The sequence below is a fragment of the Sminthopsis crassicaudata genome, chromosome 5, assembly GCF_048593235.1.
Source record: "Sminthopsis crassicaudata isolate SCR6 chromosome 5, ASM4859323v1, whole genome shotgun sequence".
Classification (NCBI taxonomy): Eukaryota; Metazoa; Chordata; class Mammalia; order Dasyuromorphia; family Dasyuridae; genus Sminthopsis; species Sminthopsis crassicaudata.
The window spans coordinates 50,687,085-50,704,740 of record NC_133621.1 but is presented as its reverse complement, the minus strand read 5'-3'; the positions used below and the strand labels follow the sequence as shown (position 1 = coordinate 50,704,740).

Here is a 17,656-nt window from a genome sequence, read left to right as displayed (position 1 = left end):
GAGTTCAGAAGAAAGGGGTGGTCAGTGCAGGCTGAAACATTGAATCAGCTGGTCAAGAAGACATTCCAAGATGGGAGTTTAGGGTGAGCAAAAGCACAGTGCTGTGCATCACTGACTCTTAAAGTTGGAAAGGACCTTAGAAGCTGTCTAGTCCAATGTATATCTCAATATGATGGATTTAGAATGAGAAAAAACTTTGGAGACTATAAAATCCAAGCTTATTTTGCAGGTGACAAAGCTGAGGTCTAGAGGGAATCTCTGGGTTTTTCCCAGAAGAGTCACAGAGCTGTATAGATTTCTGAGACAGTATTTGAATTTGGGTCACCTTGATTTCAAGTTACTCACTCTGCCCATTGTGCCAACTACCCGTATAACAAGGAATCTCTTGTCATAGTCCTATCTAGTAGTTAGCTAACTTTTCCCTAAACAGTCACTTATCAGTATCTCCTAAAATGTAGCCCAATTTATTTGTGGATATCTCTGATTTTTAGAAAATCTTCCTTACATTAAACCCAAATGTAGTTTCCAACCAATTTTCCTTTACATTGTCAGTGTTATGGTAATATTCTAAACCCTAGTATCATATTGTAATTATACCTTTATAAAATTTGGATTTTTACATGAAAACAGGATGTGGTATATTAGACTTCTTAATCAAAGAATAAAAGAAATAACAAAATATACAAAAGATAAATATTATGACATAATATTATGGATAATAAAAGATAGTTGACTACTTCATTTAATCAACAAGCATTTGTTCAGTACCTATTATGGGCCAAGCACAACTTTAACTCAAAACAAACACAATAGCATTTATGCATACAGAATTTGATTCTAATATGGAATCCTAAGAATAGATTCTTAATGAATATTGGATCAACAGTTGGTAACAAGGACTGCTAGATGGTGCAGTGGGTAGAGTATTGACCCTGGAAATCAGGAGGTCCTAAGTCCAAATGTGGCCTCAGACATTTAACATTTACTAACTGTGTGACCCTGAGCAAATCACTTAACCCCAATTATCTTGGAAAACAACAACAATTAAAAAAAAAAAACAGTTGGTAACAGAAAAAATTTCTTTCCATTGATGATTGATAAAAACTGAAAATGAGTATGACTACTCTTCCCCCATCTCAATCCCTAAGATATTTGTTTCATTCCCTGTTTTCATCATAGAGTGAAAGAATCAAAAGTGTTCATCTAAGCATCTATCTTCCATGTAAAAGTTTTAATAATTTTAAATTAGGAATAAAATATTTTTGTTAGTTTGGATATATTACATATTGGTCTGAATATTAGGTGAGCCTTTAGTCCTGTAAAGTAGATGGTTTTCAATCACAGATTTTTAAATTGTATTATTCTTATAGGTGATAAGATTGGGGCTGAGAAAGTTCAGTCTTTTAGGCACATGACCTCAGGATATAATGTTTTTCCAAGAAATTTTCATTATGTTCTAATTGGGAGGATTTACATGCCACCATTTATTTACAGTAATCTTTTTAGTTTCAACTAAAATTATTTCTCAGACACAAGTAGAAATGCTAAAACAATCACAAAGTACAGCAAAGGCTATATTTCTCTATCATTTTTATGTATTTTTTATAAAGTTCTTGAGGTGGTTAAACCATCTGTTTAAAGCAGGAAGTAGAAAATGTATAACACCCACAATCCTTATAGCCCTGTGAGTTGTAGAAATAGCCTAAACCCAAGAAAAAATGAATAGGAAAGTTATTTTAAAGGCATCACATAAGATGGGGGAAAATAGCACATTTTTAAAAAAGGTGGCCAGAAAAGGCATTTTGGTTGGGTCACAAGAATAATGATTAGAGATAATAATAAACTAACACATTTTTTCCAGAAACAATCACAATGTTGATTTGATTGCTGTGCCCAGAACCAAAGGGAGAAAGGAGAAAGGAGGAACATACTTACAATATGACAAGGAGGCAACATGGCAGTGAAGCTTGGGGCACTCAGGAAACTGCAATCTTCTGGAAATTGATGCATTCCCCACAATGTCACCCATAAACAAAAACATCCTCTTCAACTGTAGGGAATCTCTCTTTTATTTGGATTCTAATAGGATATCTCTCACCTTTCCTCAACACTGATAAATGTTTTTGGTGAGCCTATATAGCTCTGTTTTATGCCTTATTTAATGTGAACAGTTGAGAAGAGAGTTGAACAAAATTCTCTCTGTTTTTGTAATATTTCAAGGCATCTTGTACAATTTTGACATACTCCCGAGACAACCTTCTTGAAGGAGAGCCTTAAAAGTGGTATTTTGCTCTAATCAATCCAGTTCTTTTACAGTCAGCAAACAATAAGTATAGTTGGATTTGTTCTAATCATTCTTGTTTTATTTCTATATCCTAAGGAATCCTGCTGAATTCCTTTATTGTGCTGCCTAATTTGGAGAGGGGGTGTGGAAATAGGCAGTAATTAATATTCTTTGGTAAATACATCTTCATCACTTCTCTCAGACGATAATTTCCTTGGGACATAAAAAAATACAATCTGTGCTCTTTGTAATCCTCAAACTCCAAACATATTGGGGGGGGATGGGGTTAAACTTCACACCTGATGATTAGAGTAATAAGATGCTTTTGCTGAACTTAGAAGATAGTTGAGTTCCTTTGACTGATGTAGAGATCCTTTTGTCATTTTGAAAATGTACTTTCTTAGTAGAGCTCTTGAAACTATTGCCTTGTTATTCTAGTGCTGGGAATAAGCCTGTTTCTGTGATTGGCCCCTTCGAGGCAGATGATCCTGAGTCAGTCAAAGCTTTGAGTTATCTGTTGAGGCAGGAGCTGGTTTTACTTTCTTAGGCTTGGCTTTGCTCTACTGGTTTCCTGAATGCTTTCTTTCATTTGACTCTATAAAAATGTATCAATGAGAACTTCTAGAGGGGAAATGTTCTTGCAAAATGCCATTAACATATGGTTCTTCTTAGGATTTTCTGTGTATGACACAAGGAAGTTTGTTATGAAACTGAGACATATGTCCCAGTGAAATTTCTAATTGTGTGCAGCAACAAAAGCTAGCTAGGTGGCACCGTGGATGGATTGCTAGGTCCAGAATGAGGAAGACCTGGACCTCACACCCTTCCTGCCTGTGCAACTCTGGGCAAGTCAGGGCTTTTTACCTGATAAAAAGTAGCCCTTATTTGTAGAGTTGTTGTGAGGATCAAATGAGATTATAATTATAAAGGGCTTAACACAGTGGCTGGCATGTTGTAGTGCTTGATAAATGCTTGATAAATGATAACTGCTTAATTTATAGTATCTGGTCTGGGAAAAGAGAATAATAGAAATCATGTAATCTTAGAGTTGAAAGGAAAACCTAGAATCATCAGACTAGTCTTAGATTCATAGAATCATAGATTTAGAAATAGAAAGGACTTTGAAAATCAAATAATCCAACACTCTCATTTTATAGGTAAGAAAATTGAGACCCAGAGAGGCAAAAGGGGCCTTGTCCACAGTCACTCCAGTGGTCAGCGGTTGAGCCAGGAGTCAATGCAAATTGTTGGGTTGCACATCTAGTGCTTGATCTATGAATAACTCTTCCCCTCCTAAGTTCCTCATTTGACAAATAAAGAAACTGAGGTTCAGAGGGAGAAAATGACCCATCGTTACCCAGTTAGTCAATGACTGTATTAGAATTCAGGTCTTCAATCTAATATATTGTCTCATAGACCACAAGTCCTTGACTTGGAATCTATGAACTTTAAAAAAAATAGATATATATAGATAATAGAAATATGAATAGAAGAATTGTACATGTTTTAACATGTATTGGATTAATTGCTTTCTAGAGGAGGGGATGGGGAGTAGAAAAATTTGGAACACAAGGTTTTTCAAGAGGGAATGTTGAAAACTATCTTTGCATATATTTTTAAAAAAGAAGAAAAAATGGAGCAGCTAAGTGGCGCAGTGGATAGAGCCTATCCCTGAAATCAGTAGAACGTGAGTTCAAATCTGGCCTCAGACACTTAACACTCCTTGGCTGTGTGACCCTGGGCAAGTCACTTAACCCCAATTGCCTCAGCAAAAAGAAAAAAAATAATAAGAAGAAAAATATATACTTAACTGTATTTCAATATAATTGACTCTATGATACCACTTATTTTATTTTGCATTTTAAAACATTATTCCATATATTTATGTCAGAGAATTTTCTTCAATCTTTCATTTTCTGATAAAGCATTTCCTTGGAGAGAGGTGCCTCCTAGTGTTCTTGGTCTGTGATTGTGGGGAGTGATACGGCACCATCTTGGGCTCTCTTGTGCAGCCCACTATGGTACCACTGCCAGGTTATCCCTTCTCTTGCACCATGATCATGTCACTAATCAGATTCTCCAACTTCACTGTACTTCAGAGCTGTCTTACTGACAGTTTCCTGGTAACCATGGGAATCAACCAAACATGAGTCTCAGGGCAAGTCTATGGGATCACCCTCTCTACTGGAAGAGAGGTGACAACATGGCAATATAAAAATAGAATGTATTCCCCATCAAAATGAATTAATGTAGGTTATCTTTCAGCCAATCTCCTTCCCACGATCTGTAACTTGTTGTTTTTCTATTAAAACTAAAATATTCTAATCAATAAATATTTATTAAGTGTCTACTATCTGACATTGAGCTGAAGATATAAATAAGAAAAGGAAAAGTCCTTGCCCTCCAGGAGTTTACAGTCTAATGAGGAAAGACAGTTCCAAAAGGAAGCCTGAAAAAGTAGGGGAGGGCTCAAAGAATATATGAAGTCAAAACTAAGCAAAGAAGCCAATGATACATGAAGTTTAATTCTAGTTATCTTTTTTTAACTAAATTTGTATTGCTGCTTTGGAATTCTGTAAATCTTCCTGTGTTGAATCACAGACACTTAGATTGATAAGTGACCTCAGAGATGGTATAGCACAGCTCTTCCCATCAATCCTCTCATTCCCTAGGAAGAGCCTGATAGGGAGAACATGTGATCTCTCCCTTTAGAATATAACTCATTGAAGGCCGAGAAGTTTGAGCTTTTGTCTTTAATTCCTGGGCACCTAGCACGATATCTGCTATAGAGTAGGCACTTAAATAATTGTTGATAGATTAATGCTCAACCAGTTCCTTCTGGCTCTAAATTCTATGACCACTTGAGCTATAAAAATTAGGTTAATGAAAACCATCCATCATTTGTTTTTGTCCATTTTCCAACAACATTAATAATAATAAGGGCCAACACATATAACAATTTAAGGTTTACAAAAAATTTTAGGATACAGTCTCACTTTAGCTTTAAATGAACTCTATGAGATAGTTATTCAAGATATTTGTCATTTCTGTTTTATAAATTAGGCAACAGGCCCTGAAAGATTAACTTAATTGCTTGCTATGAGTAGACCAGTTCATTTTGAGAGGTGAAATTTGAACACAGATCTTCCTGATTTCATGGCCACTCTAGAATTGAAGGTCCTTGAGGGTTAAACCCGGTTCACTTAAGCCTATAAAGGCTTATAATTCCTGGGTTTATAATTTCTTATAAATTCCTGGCACTTATAAATGATTGCATGTTACAATCATACAATTGGTAGGTGCTTAATAAGTATTGAGTTGGGTGTTTTATGGAGAAGAAAACTCATTCCAGAGACAGTTTAGGAGTAGTGAATGAAGAACATTTGGGGGAAACTGCAAACCTACACATGCAGAGGTGCCTCCAAGCAGACATAGTAATACTAATAAGAATGGAGAATTTCTACATAAAATGGACCTGGGGGAATATTATGTGCATTGATGATCCCTTAGGGAGGAAAGATGGAAGAAATTAGTTGTGTTAAGGGAGACCTGACACTTTAGGAAATTTCCTTAATTATAGAAAGTGGTTGGGTTTTCCCCTGCTTTTAAAGTATCTACTATTTGTATTTACTTTTATTAGCAATCTGCTTTTCAGATTTTTGTTTTCCTAGAAGTCATTGGATTAGTGTTCTTAAGTAAATGAATGTAAGATGAGAGTCTTTCTTCTCCTACTCATTTAACAGCCATTAGGCTTATATTCTGCCCCCTTCTTTCTCTCTTTTTCTTCTTCCTTCTTTTTCTTTCTTCTTTCTTCTTCTTTCTTCTTCATCTTTTTCTCCTCCTCCTCCTCCTCCTCCTCTTTCTTCTCTTCTTCCTTCTTTTTCTTCTCCTTCTTCTTTCTTCTTTCCTATGTCTCTCTCATTTTGTTTTTCTGTTTTTTAACTGAAGCTGCTCTAAGTGCAAGTTGTTGGAGATCAGCAACTTGGGAAATTGAATAAGAGGAGTAAAACAAAATGCAGAGCATATTCTTGCAAATTTTGGAGGCATCCCTCTCCTTCCCTTTTTCGTTCAACAGCTGGTTAAGACTTGGAGGTGCTTTGCAGGAATTGGCAACAATGATATGAGGTACCTTTTAGACAGGCTGTATTTGAATGTTGTCTTGGCAACAGAATAGGACACTGAAGCATCCCAAGCGCCACAGGAAAAATCCATTAGAAGCAACTATGGTTGCACTAAAGACAAGGGTCTGGAAACACTATGGTTGAAAGTTTGAGAGCCAGGATCAATGCCACTTGGCTCACTGCCCCCATGAAGCTTATACATGAAACTAGTTTAGACAGAACTGAGCTGAGGAAATTTATGAAGTCTATTTCTTTCACACAAAAAAAAAAAAAAAAGAAAAAGAAAAAAGAAAGAAAGAAAGAAAGAAAGAAAGAAAGAAAGAAAGAAAGAAAGAAAGAAAGAAAGAAAGAAAGAAAGAAAGAAAAAAAGAAAAGAAAAAAAGGTTTTTGACTGGTGCCTTTTGTCTTTGTATCATTCATTTTCCTGTGACATACACAGACAGAATAACAATGATAACTGGCATTTATAGAACATTTTGAAGGTTTGCTAAGCATTTGACAAAAATCTCTTTTGATCCTCTCCCCAGCCCTGTAAAGTAAGTGAGGTCTGTTATTCGCTCTCTTTTACAAAAGAGGAAGCAGACTTAGAAAGATAGAGTTATTTAGAGTCACAGTGCTAATTGAGTAACTAAGGCAAGATTTCACCTCCGGCCTTCCTGACTCAGAGGTTAGTACTCTGTCCACTAAAGCCACCTACCTGTCTCTGCTGCTCCAAGACAAAGAAAAACAATTGAACAAAAATATCACCAGATATTCTTTTCTGGTAGCCCATCCCCAGCCTCTGCCTTGAGGGAGAAGGTGTGTTTCAGAGGTTCATAGATTTAGAGATCAAAGTGGGGTTTGACCTTGACATGTCACATAAGAGGAAACTGAAGCCCAAGGATGTTTATTTTCTCAAAAAAAGCTGCTTGATCTTTTCTGCAGACCCTTCCCTGATTCCTCAGTGATTCAGACTGTTAATACTATTTTAGTTTCCATTGTTGTAGTGACTAAACAATAATAATAACTAACATTTATTAGCACTTTAGGGTTTGCAGAGTTCTTTGCAAATATTATTTCAGAACTCTGAGATATAGACACTATTGTTACCTGTATTTTAGATAGGAGGAAAATGAGGCAAACAGAAGTTAAATGACTTTCCCAGGATCACACCCAGCCACTAGTGGGTGTCTGAGGCTTAGTTTCAGCATAGGTCTTCTGATCTTCAGGTCCAGTGCTCCATGTGCTGATCATACACTCTGCCTCCATTCGTGCAAACGGTTCCATGTTTCTGACTTCCTCACGTGTGTTATGTTTTACTACACAGTAATATTCGATGACAGTAATATACATAGTTGTCTCCCCCATTTTGGGTTCCAGTGCTTTGCTGCCTTCAAGCTTGTTTCTATGAATACTTGGGCCTATGTTGGATCTTATTTTTTTCTTTGACTTCTTTGAGCTATGTGCCTATCTATTGTGGGATCACTGGATCCAGAGGCATGGGCATTTGAATGAGAATGGAAATCCAGCTGGGGCTGTAGGAGGCTATTAGTGGCAGAATGCTCACAGGCAGGGATACCTCTTCATGGTTCACTTATGATGATGAGTGCAAGCAATTTAGGCATAATGGGTGCTGGTGGGCTCAGTCTGTTCTTCCAGTCTTTCCTTCAGAGCCTAGTGGCTTTTAGAGCCTGAGGGAAAGCAAGTTGCTAGCTCCCATTCTGATTTCACAGTGATATGCATATCAATTACCTCAAACAAGTCATCGTCCTGCAACAGGTACATCCCTGCACAATCAGAAGGCACTTTGAAAATTGGGTTTTACAGAAATGCTTCTTCCAGTCAGAGGCTCTAAAAAATGTACCTCAGGAACAATGGGATGGAAACAGACAAATTTCTTTTAAAAAGGCTGATACTTCCATGGTGCCTTAAGGTTGCAAAGCACTGTCCATATCTCACTGGATCCTGCCATCAGTCCTAGGAGGTAGATAGGTCTTTATTCTACAGAAGAAGTCAGGGAGGCAAGTTATGAGAGCCAGAAGGAACCTTTGGGAGATTCTTTATTTTACCAATGCATGATTGGCCCACAATAAGTGTCAAAGGCAGGGTTTGAACCCAAAACCTCCTGATTCCACACTAACATGTAATTTGGAAAATAAAGTGAGAAATACAATTTAACTTAATTTATCTGCTACATGCCTAGGGACCGTATTAAGCTTTAGGATAGAAACAAAACAATACCTACCCTCAAGTTGCTTATATTTTACTGGGGATAGAATGAATTCAACAACATGTACGTTTTCCTTCTCCAAATCATTTGACAGATGAGGAAACTAAGGCGAGTAAAATTTAAATGACTTGCTGAGGACCACACAGCAAGTAAGTGTTTGAGATCAGATTTGAATTCAGGAAGATATTCTTCTTGACTCCAGGACTGGGAACTCTTTCCACTATGGCACCACCTAGTAGCCCCCAAGAAGTATCTGCTGTGTGCCTCGGGCATCATATTAAGCTCTAGGGTTACAAACAGAACAGAACCTGCTCTCAAGGGGCTTATATTCTACTGGGAATGGAGAGTTGGGAGTGAAATATGTGCCATTTCCTCTACCACCTATATACTCAAATGAAATTATGTGCATAAAGTGCTGTATACAATACAGCCTTGGAACATTGTCATATTCCATTTTTATAGACATACCTTAAAGAGAGGTGGGAGATCTCATCAGAACTGTCAGAAAATGGCCTACTCAGTTGAAAAAGTACTATGATTAGCATCATAAGAAATCACAAAATGTTAAAGTACTAATGGAGCTTTTTAAATGTTTTCTCTTTTAAGCAACAGAATTTTATTTCATCCATTTGAAATTTTGCTCTGAATCCCACAGGAACGTGGCTGAAAAGTGGCTTAGGCCTCGTACAGCAGGAAGGGAATCAGCTGACGTGGACCTACATTGCCCCACAACTGGGGTACTGGGTGGCAGCCATGTCTCCCCCCAACCCAGGTAAAGTGGAACAAAACCCTGTGAATGTTTGTCAAAACCACGTGCTTGGGTCTTTGTATTTGTAGACTGGGTGCAGGCAGTCTTAGATCTTGCTGAATGAATGAAAGAAAAGGCATCTATTGAGTGTTTACTATGTTCTAAGAGCTCAGGATACAAATAACAAAAGCAAGATAATCCCTACATTCAGGAAGTTCATGCAGAAAAGAATTTTCACTCCAGAATAGATAGAAAGTTTCAGAAGTAAGAAATAAGAAATCAGTTCCAGGGTGGGTGGCAAGTCTGCAGACTAAATGACAGTCAGAAGCATCCAGAAAGCATTAAAAGGGAAGGTGGTAGCAAGTGTTTGTGGTCTTCCATTCTCAGTCCCACTAGAAAGGACCAGAGGGCATCTCCCATATAAATAATGACTGTTGTTGTTGTTTTTTATTTAATAAGTTGAATTCTGAAAATAGCACTTAAAATCTGTAGGAAAGCCCCATTTTGCACCATTTTGATGACACTGGTATAAAAAATATGCATATATATTATTTTCTCTCTTACCTTGTGACAACTTCTATAAGACATTCTTAGGCAAAAGCCAGGAGAGGCATAGAAGGTCACGTTGACTATCAGTTCCTGGTCGAGGCATTCAGAACATCTTTCCAATAAGCCCTGCTGCTTCTATGAACATTTGCTCGTCCATTATTTCTCTTTGACTTCTGCAATGCCAGTGACACTTTAGCTCCTCCTTCTCCTCCAATTAATATTAGTCTTTTGTACTTAAGTAAATTCACATTTAAAAAATAAAAATGTTTCCCTTTTGGTTCAGTGTATTACTTAAATTTTGGGATTTGTTCTCTTAATTTTTTATAATTTAATTAATATGAGAAACAGCAGTAAGAGCTCACAATCCTGGATTTAGTAATAAGGATCACGTAGGCATAGGAAGGACAGACTAAGGTTGTTCTCTTTGATACCAGAAAGTAGAAAGAAGATACCGATTCCTAAATGTAGGCTTGATTTCAGGAAAAACTTCCTCCTAATTTAAGTGGAACAGGTCACCTCTCCTTGGAGGTCTTCAAGTAGAGATTTAAAGACTTCTTATTTTTTGCCAGATTCCTCACATGTATGAGCTGGACTAGGTAGCTGCTAATGCCTTTCCAGATCACAAATTCTATGCTAGTCAAACCTCTTCATGTTACAGATGGAGTAACTGAGGCCCAGAGTCATGTGCCCAAGATCACATAGATGACCTTGGAGCATGGATTTGGCAAAACTGGGGCAGAAGCCTACATTATGTGACTTTAAAGCCAGTATTTTTTCTACTGTACTATTCTGCTACCTGCTTTCTCCATGTTTATAATGTTTTATGTTTATATTAACATGATATTATGTATATATAATACTAAGAATGCCTTCCTTCCTGAGTCCTATTGTAATGTATATTGGTATATCTTGCTGCAAATAAATGATTAACAGTATGCAGTTATTTGGAGGGTTCTTTGCATTAATAATTATTATCAATAATATGCATTAATAATAATTAATAATTATTATCATAAAATCATTTAATGTTGAAGGGCTTAAGTTACAGCTTTAATCTGCTTGAATAGCATAGCCAAAATCCATAACCATCAAGCCCCAGGATCCATCTGACTGCCATGCTAACCTTGGCTGCAGCTACACTTCTCTTATTCATTAGAGGCTATAATATATAAAGTATTTGGGAAAATAGATGAAGAAAGACTCCTAGCAAATTCCTTTTATGACAGACATATAGTGCTCATACCTAAACCAAGAAGAGCCACAACAGAAAAAGAAAATTGTAAATCAATTTCCCTAATGAATGTGGAGCTATGTCTGTATCCCTGTATTGAAAATATATAGCATCAGTTAACTTGAGCAGCTTGGTGGCACAGTGAATTAGGGACTCACATGTGTAGTCATGAAAGGCCTGAACTTAAATCCTGCCTCAGATATTTACTGTGTAATCATGGGCAAGTCTGTCTCAGTTTCTTCAACTATGAAATGGAGGTGATAATAGCACCTCCCTCACGTGATTGTTGTGAAAATGATAAAACAAGAAAATATTTATAAAGTGCTTTGCAAATCTTAAAGCATTTATAAATGCTGTGTATGTATATATTTTTTCTCAAAGTAAACAGTAGTCTGTAACTTTAAAATGCCTTTTGAAATTTGGCACATATATACAATAAATAATTTTTTGAAAATCCTAACACCAATTTATTTCACACATTCAAACTAGATGATTTATTTTCAGGACACAGAGGAAGGAATGTTATTCCAAGAGCCAAATATGATAATGTACATTTGGCATTTTTCAAACCTTAAAGCCCTCAATAGGTATAAGCTGCTTTTGTAGCTATTATGATTATGTATTACTGTTTGTAATCATGTTCATAAAGTACAGGGCAGTTGAAATCACAGATGCTTTATAAATGTTTGTTGAATTGGCTTTAGTTGGAGATTACAAAATAATCTTCTAACTTCTTCCCCATTGATAAAAGCTCCTCGTTCTTGAACTTTTTTCTTAATTTTTCAATATTCTGCTCACATATATTTGTTCACTTTCTGGACCTGATTGTTCCAGCATTTTAGTAATCATCTTTCAAAGGACTAATTTGGGGAAGGGGTAGGGATAGGTGGGTGAAAACCAGGAGGGTTAGAGGACAAAGAATGAACTACAGATGCCCCAATGACGTTCATCTTTTTCCACTGAATGTTAGGTCAGTGGAATTCTCTCACCTAGCTCGTGGCTCCGGAGAGAAGGAAGCCACTGAGATGTCCAGTTGTCTCCCTTTCTTTTTAACAGTTCTCACCTATTTCTAAAATGCCGTTTTTTGACCTTCCAGGGCCTGTTGTAAGTCAAGATATAACTACGTATCACACGGTATTTCTTTTGGCCATTTTAGGAGGAATGGCTTTCATACTTTTGATTTTGCTGTGTCTTCTTTTATATTATTGCAGGTAAAGTTCTACCACTTTGGCATTTTTAATTAAATGTTTTTTGTGTACTAATGTTTTATTTTACTAGATAATAAAAGCCTAACCCTCTCTCCCCCCTCTCCCTCCCCTTTTCCCACCCCAACTAGGATAAGGTGGAAGGAACAGGGCAGGTTAAGAAGGAAGGTAATGGGGAAGGAGTCTAAAAATGGATACTTGCAACCAGAATTGCAAAAGAAAAGAATAGAAAGCAAGAAACAAAGCAGGAAACACAATATGGAGCCTTACAAAGAAAGAAATATCCAAATAACATTTGGGGTTGAGAGGCAGGGAAAGGGAGGGGGGCAGATATCACTGGACAGTTTTGATACAGACCTGTGCATTAGAAAGGATATTAAGACACCTCTTATCCAAAATTAATAAGCTGGATGTCTGAAGAACAAATCAAGACAATTACTGTTTCAGTGTTTTGCACGTGTATGTGCATATATGTATACGTACACATGTATATATACATATATTTATATACACATATTATATATACATATACACATAAGTTATATATACATATACACATAAGTTATATATATACATATATATAAAACTTAATACAATACATAAGTGTATATGTATCACATCTATATACACTCCAAAAATCCTTATCCTCAATTCCTTAGTAACATTTATATAGTGACTAGATACTGTATTTATTTATGAATGCCTGATGACAACATCTTCATAGCAAGTACTCTAAATTAATTTAAATTGTCCAGGGGGAGGGGGATAGGAAAGAGATCCGAATTCTTGTGTATATAGTTTGTTAATTTTGTTTCTTTTTATAGAGAGAATTAAGATTTCCATCACAATTTGAAACTGTACTCATGGTAGAAACCATGTAATTTTTGGTTTGGGATTTTATTTCTTATTACAGGAGGAAATGTTTAAAACCTCGTCAGCACCATAGAAAACTTCAGCTTTCTACAGCCCTAGACAGTTCCAAAAAAGATCAGTCAACGTCCATGTCCCACATAAATTTACTGTTTTCCCGGCGAGAATCAGAATTTCCCGGTACCCTGACGGTTGCCAGCCACGGGCGCCCAGATCCATCAGGTACAAAGGAACTGATGGGTGGTGTTCACATGGAGATGATGTCTTCTAGTGGTGAAGCAGATTTGCACACCCCAATGCTCAAACTTTCATATAGCACCTCACAAGAATTTAGCTCTAGAGAGGAACTTCTTTCTCACAAAGAAGAGGATAAAAGCCGAGTATCCTTTGATAATCTGACACCGAGTGGGACTTTAGGAAAGGACTACCATAAATCTGTGGAGGTTTTTCCTTTAAAATCAAGAAAATCTGTAGAAAGAGAAGGCTATGAATCCCCTCTCAAGGATGATTACCGGAGGAGTTATAACGCTATGTTGTCCCAGCCTTTGTTTGAAAAGCAAGATAGAGAAATCCAAGCCTCCATTAATCACATTTCTGCAGGAAGCAAACTCACTATTCAGGAACAAATGTACCCTACATCTTCATCCCCTGAAAAAGAGCAACTACTGGACCGCCGGCCAACGGAATGTATGATGTCCCGCTCGGTGGATCACCTCGAAAGGCCGACCTCTTTTCCTCGGCCAGGCCAGTTGATTTGCTGCAGTTCTGTCGACCAGGTCAATGATAGCGTTTATAGGAAAGTCTTGCCTGCCTTGGTCATCCCTGCTCATTATATGAAATTGCCAGGGGACCATTCCTATGTGAGCCAGCCACTGGTTGTCCCAGCTGACCAACAACTTGAAATAGAAAGACTTCAGGCAGAGTTTTCCAACCCTCATGCCCAGCTCTTCCCACATCCCTCCACCCAGATGCAATCCCAGCAGCTATCTTCACAAGCAATATCACAACAGCACTTACAAGATACAGGCTCCCGTGAATGGAGCCCACAAAATGCTTCCATGTCAGAATCTCTGTCCATCCCCGCCTCCCTAAATGATGCAGCTTTGGCTCAAATGAATAGCGAGGTACAGCTTTTAACTGAGAAGGCTCTTATGGAACTAGGGGGTGGGAAGCCACTTCCCCATCCTCGGGCATGGTTTGTGTCTCTGGATGGAAGATCCAATGCTCACGTTAGACATTCATACATTGATCTCCAAAGAGCTGGAAGGAACGGGAGTAATGATGCCAGTTTAGATTCTGGCGTTGATATGAATGAACCAAAATCTGCCCGAAAGGGGAGAGGAGACCACTTATCCCTGCAGCAGGGGCACCCACCTGTGCAGGAGCATCAGCAGAGAGAACAGAGTGTCCCAGACAGTACAGCCTACACACAGCTAGTGTACCTGGATGACATGGACCAAAGCGGCAGTGAGTGCGGAACCACAGTATGTACTCCCGAGGACAGTGCCCTGCGTTGCCTGTTGGATGGGGCTGGTCGGAGGAGTGGTGCCCAGCTGCCCAGCCTGCAGGAGGAAACCATAAAGCGAACTGTGGAAGCCCCAACTGAGCCATTAGCCAGTCCTGAACGTGCAAGATCTGCCCATGAGGAAGACGAAGATGACGATGACGATGAAGATGACCAGGGAGAAGACAAGAAAAGTCCGTGGCAAAAGCGAGAAGAAAGACCACTGATGGCTTTTAACATAAAGTGAGCTGTTGTAGATCCACCTTTCTGTGGAGTATAAAATTGCCAAATATTCTTTCTATGGAAGCGCTTACTTGTTTGTGGAAAAGACAAAAAAACAAAAAGCATAATGGCAGATATGGACAGTAGACTTGGGTTGCATTACTGTTTGCTGTGTAAATGTTAGAAAGGAATTAAAATTATTACTCAGAAAAAAAAAAACTGATTTTAATGGATGTCTCCAGTGAGATGGCTGAAAGTAGGTTTTGAATGTTATCCCACATACTTGATACTTATGTTCATCACCGAGGACATTGAGGGGAAAACAAGCATATTATTAGATATAATGACCTCACTTCTCTCTCAGAATATGGGAATAGTTGGGAATTTTTTTTTACATTTCTTGAATCAATTTTATCATGATAATGCTACTGTAAAGCATTTATTACAAATTCTTTTTTGGCACTTAGTGTCCGAGGTATGCGTTATCTCCAAGGAAGGCTATGCATTGCTGCTGTTTAGTAAAATTTTGCTTATATTATGCTTTGGTGTTTGTTTTTTTAATGTTTATTTGGTTGTTTTTTGTTTTTTTTTTAATACAACTTGGTTGTAAACATTTTATGCCTTGTTTTAACATGTTTAGTTTTTAAGTGATTGAGTTTAATGTCTCCCTTCAGGAACTCTTGTGAGTTGCATCTCTAAATATTAAAGCCTTTTTATGAAACCAAACTGAATTTGGTGTCAGCTAAGAGTCCTTCTATTCTGGTCCCATGAATTCCAAGTGCCTTTTTTACAGTGACACTAGTCGGCCCCCTTTTTTGCTAACTTCTTTAATTGTACTGTCTGGATTTTTATAAATTGATGAAATTATATGCTCTTTTTTTTTCCCTTTTAACTGCATGCTGCCAAGTGGCCATTTGTGCTAAGCATCTCTCATTTCAGTACAGTGTATTCTCTAGTTATCACGTGTAATGTGGATTCTGTTTAGCTAAGATAGTCTATAGAACATTTTAAAGACACCTTTTCCTATCTTTCCCTTTGGCTGGATGGCCAAGATTATGGTTTCATTGACTTTGTATAGATGGTTACTTAACTCTGGAATCCTGTGGGCTGAGCTTGCTTAACATAAGTATGGACTGAGCAAGTGGACTGAATGTGTTTAAAAGTATATATTAAAAAAAAAAAAAACCGTATGTACTTATTCTCCAAAAGTGCCAGAATGACTCTTCTGTGCATTCTCTTTAAAGAGCTGCTTGGTTATCCAAAAATGATCATTCAAAAATAAACTCTGGAAAAAAAACAACAAAACAACAACCTATGTTGTGGTTATTTTAATTCATTGGGAGCCTTAAGATTGTCTAAACTGTATGGTTTTTTTCTGTGTGGTAAGAACTAGGTATGAAATATGTTTATTGGCTCACAGAATGATAGGATTTTTAGAATTGAGTGAACTTTAGAGTACTCCTAATCTAAGTTCTTTTTCAGTTTATGTAGCAGGATAATGAAACAGAGAGGGGATTTGCCCAAGATCATACAACTAGGAGAATAACTGGGATCAAGGGATCAAAAAGGTTTGTGACTGAAAGGGAATGGAGTCAAGGCCATCAAGTCCAATGTCCCCATTTCCCCCAATCCAATCTAAAGACTAAAGAGGCAAATAGACTTTGGATCATAAACTGAGAAGGTACTTCAGAAGACTTCTAATCTAGTTCAACCCTTTTTGTTTGTTTATTTACAAGTAAAAAAACTTAAGAAGTAGAACCCAAATTTCCCAACTCTCAGTTATGTACTTTTTGGGTTATACCAATTGCTTTCAGTTGGGTCCAGCTCTTCATGACCCTATTTGGAGTAGTTTGCCATTTTCTTCCCCAGCTCATTTTATAGATAAGGAAACTCAGGCAAACAGGGTTAAATGACTTACTCAGGATTACACATCTAGTGTGTGAAGCTAAATTTGAAGTCACAAAGATAAGTTCCTGACTTCAGGCCTAGCACTCCATCTACTGTACTTCCTAGCCTTTCTTTAAGACAGATTTTAAATTTGTGTAGGCGCGTAGGGATTTTGAGCCTTTACTCTAGCAAACAATATTATTTCTTTCCCTTAAAAGAAAAACTTTCACTTTATTTCTTTAAGAATACAGCTCATCTGCAGTTATTGGTTCTCTAATCAACTGATACGTTACCTATACAAGGATAGTTTCTTTTTGCCATTTTGCACATAAGAAGAGACACAATATCACTGCCTAAGAACATGACGTTTTATATTTGTGGTTCAGTGTTGGGCCACATTGTCATTGCTCCAAGGAAGATTGCATTGAAATGAGCAGGATGATCTCAGATTTATGAAGCTGCTCACTAAATCATTAATGGAGATGTTAGTACATAGAACAGATTGTTTGGCAAAAATAAATTCAGCTTGCTATGTTTACTGTAACAGCTACTTTACAAAATTTTTATTGCATGAATCCCATAGTGGCAGGCAGAATTATGATCAAACTAACTGAATTTTATTATTTTGCATTTTATTTGTCATGATTAATATTCTACTTTTAAAGGGGAAACTATTGGGAGGATCCATCACAGTGCTGATCAACTAAGTGGATATGAGACCATGGTGAGCCTAGTAAGTCACATGTTATTTGGTAGTGGATATTCTCACATAGAAATGGCAGAGAAGTCCCTGCCAAATCTGACAACGTCACTGCCATGAGTTTAA

The 17,656-nt window shown here is 37.4% G+C and overlaps 1 protein-coding gene across 1 annotated transcript in view; it reads left to right on the top strand.

Annotated features, from left to right (window-relative positions):
* The window catches only part of FAM171A1 (family with sequence similarity 171 member A1), a 172,955-nt gene extending 156,707 nt beyond the window's left edge, over nt 1-16,248 (top strand). Inside the window, exons 6-8 of the mRNA XM_074266670.1 lie at nt 9,270-9,386; nt 12,239-12,353; nt 13,261-16,248. Coding sequence (XP_074122771.1) covers nt 9,270-9,386; nt 12,239-12,353; nt 13,261-14,968 — 1,940 coding nt within the window. The 3' untranslated portion in view covers nt 14,969-16,248. The remainder of the gene's footprint in view (nt 1-9,269; nt 9,387-12,238; nt 12,354-13,260) is intronic.
* Nucleotides 16,249-17,656: the final 1,408 nt, after the last annotated feature.